The sequence below is a fragment of the Crocuta crocuta genome, unplaced genomic scaffold (genome assembly GCF_008692635.1).
Source record: "Crocuta crocuta isolate KB4526 unplaced genomic scaffold, BGI_CrCroc_1.0 scaffold149, whole genome shotgun sequence".
NCBI classification, from domain to species: Eukaryota; Metazoa; Chordata; class Mammalia; order Carnivora; family Hyaenidae; genus Crocuta; species Crocuta crocuta.
The window spans coordinates 691,205-692,923 of NW_027551561.1; the positions used below are offsets into that span (position 1 = coordinate 691,205).

A 1,719-nucleotide genomic window follows, 5' to 3' on the forward strand; every position below is an offset into this window, starting at 1 on the left:
TCTCTCATGGTTTGCCTGTCTCCCTTTCCCCCACCATTTTCCTCCTTCTTCTCCCCCTTGTTCCTCAGTTAAGTTCCTCCTAATCCTCCTATACGTGCAAACTTATGATATTTGTCCTTCTCTGCCTGACTTATTTCGCTCAGCATAACACCCTCAAGGTCCATCCATGTTGCTACACATGAAGGATGGCCACTTTTGATTCACAGATTGCTCACTTGTTAGACATGAGTGTCGAGGGCTAATTGTTGATCTGATCAACAAGGACATTTTTCCAAAATGTTGGCTATCTCTAGATTTAGTAAACACATCATAGAGATTGCTGGTCATTTGAATCAAAACTGGTGGTAAAGGAAAATGGTTACATAAACTCCACTAATAATTCTGGATTCTTCTCCCCTTTCCTAACAAAGGAGCCATGAAAGAAGACAACCAGTCTTCTATCCTGGAATTCATCCTCTTGGGAGTTACTGGTCAGCAGGTACAGGAAGACTTCTTCTTCATCCTCTTCCTTTTCATTTACCCCATCACATTGACTGGAAACCTGCTCATCATCTTGGCCATCCACTCTGACATTCGCCTTCACAACCCCATGTATTTTTTCCTTGCCAACCTCTCCTTTGTTGACATCTTATTCTCCTCTGTAACCATCCCCAAGATGCTAGCCAACCATCTCTTGCACAGCAAAGCCATCTCCTTTGGGGGATGCCTAGCACAGATGTATTTCATGATTGCCTTGGGTAACACAGATAGCTATATCCTGGCGGCAATGGCATATGATCGTGCCGTGGCCATCAGCCGCCCACTTCATTACACAATGATTATGAGCCCACGGACTTGTGTCTTGTTAGTTGTCGTGTCCTGGGTGGTTGGAAACGCCAATGCCCTCCCCCACACTCTGCTCACAGCTAGTCTGTCCTTCTGTGGCAATAAGGAAGTAGCCAACTTCTACTGTGACATTAGCCCTTTGCTTAAGCTCTCCTGTTCTGACATCCACTTTAATGTGAAGATGATGTACCTAGGGGTTGGTGTATTCTCCATGCCATTACTAATCATCATCATCTCCTATGTCCGAGTCTTTTCCACAGTCCTGAGGGTTCCATCCACCAAGGGTGTGCTCAAAGCCTTCTCCACCTGTGGCTCCCACCTCACAGTTGTTTCTCTGTATTATGGGACAGTCATGGGCATGTATTTCCGCCCTCTGACTAGTTACAGCCTAAAGGATGCAGTGGTCACTGTTATGTACATGGCAGTGACTCCAATGTTAAATCCTTTTATTTATAGTCTGAGAAACAGAGACATGAAGGCTGCCCTGAAGATTCTATTCAGCAAGAGAATATCCTCATAACCAATGTGAGGTCATATTGAAGACTGCAGTCACCAATTAGTATGCACCTGGAAGTCCAGCCCTTAATGTTCATCCCTTCCAAGAAGCTACTGTTGATCTTTCCAGCTACAAAGTCCCCTTCTGTGAAATCTAGTAACAGTTTATGACACATCTTATTGAAATCATCCCTGTGTACACATTATTGTCCTTTTGTCAGCATAGAAATATTGGAGTCATATCCCAGATAAGCTACTGATAATCAGAGTAAAGTTGAAAAGGTCTGAAGCTCTGCTTTTTTATCAGCATATGAGGAATAATAATATCTGTTCCACCACAGTCACAGGGCATGAAGATTGCAAAAGTCCATGACTTGAAGGCTAAACATCACTATTCAA

The 1,719-nt window shown here is 43.6% G+C and overlaps 1 protein-coding gene across 1 annotated transcript; it reads left to right on the forward strand.

The window, feature by feature from the left end:
- Positions 1-415: 415 nt before the first annotated feature.
- Positions 416-1,345, forward strand: LOC144219709 (olfactory receptor 1A1). Its single transcript, XM_077749798.1, has one exon. The coding sequence runs from the start codon at positions 416-418 to the stop codon at positions 1,343-1,345; it is 930 nt and encodes a 309-aa protein (XP_077605924.1).
- Positions 1,346-1,719: the final 374 nt, after the last annotated feature.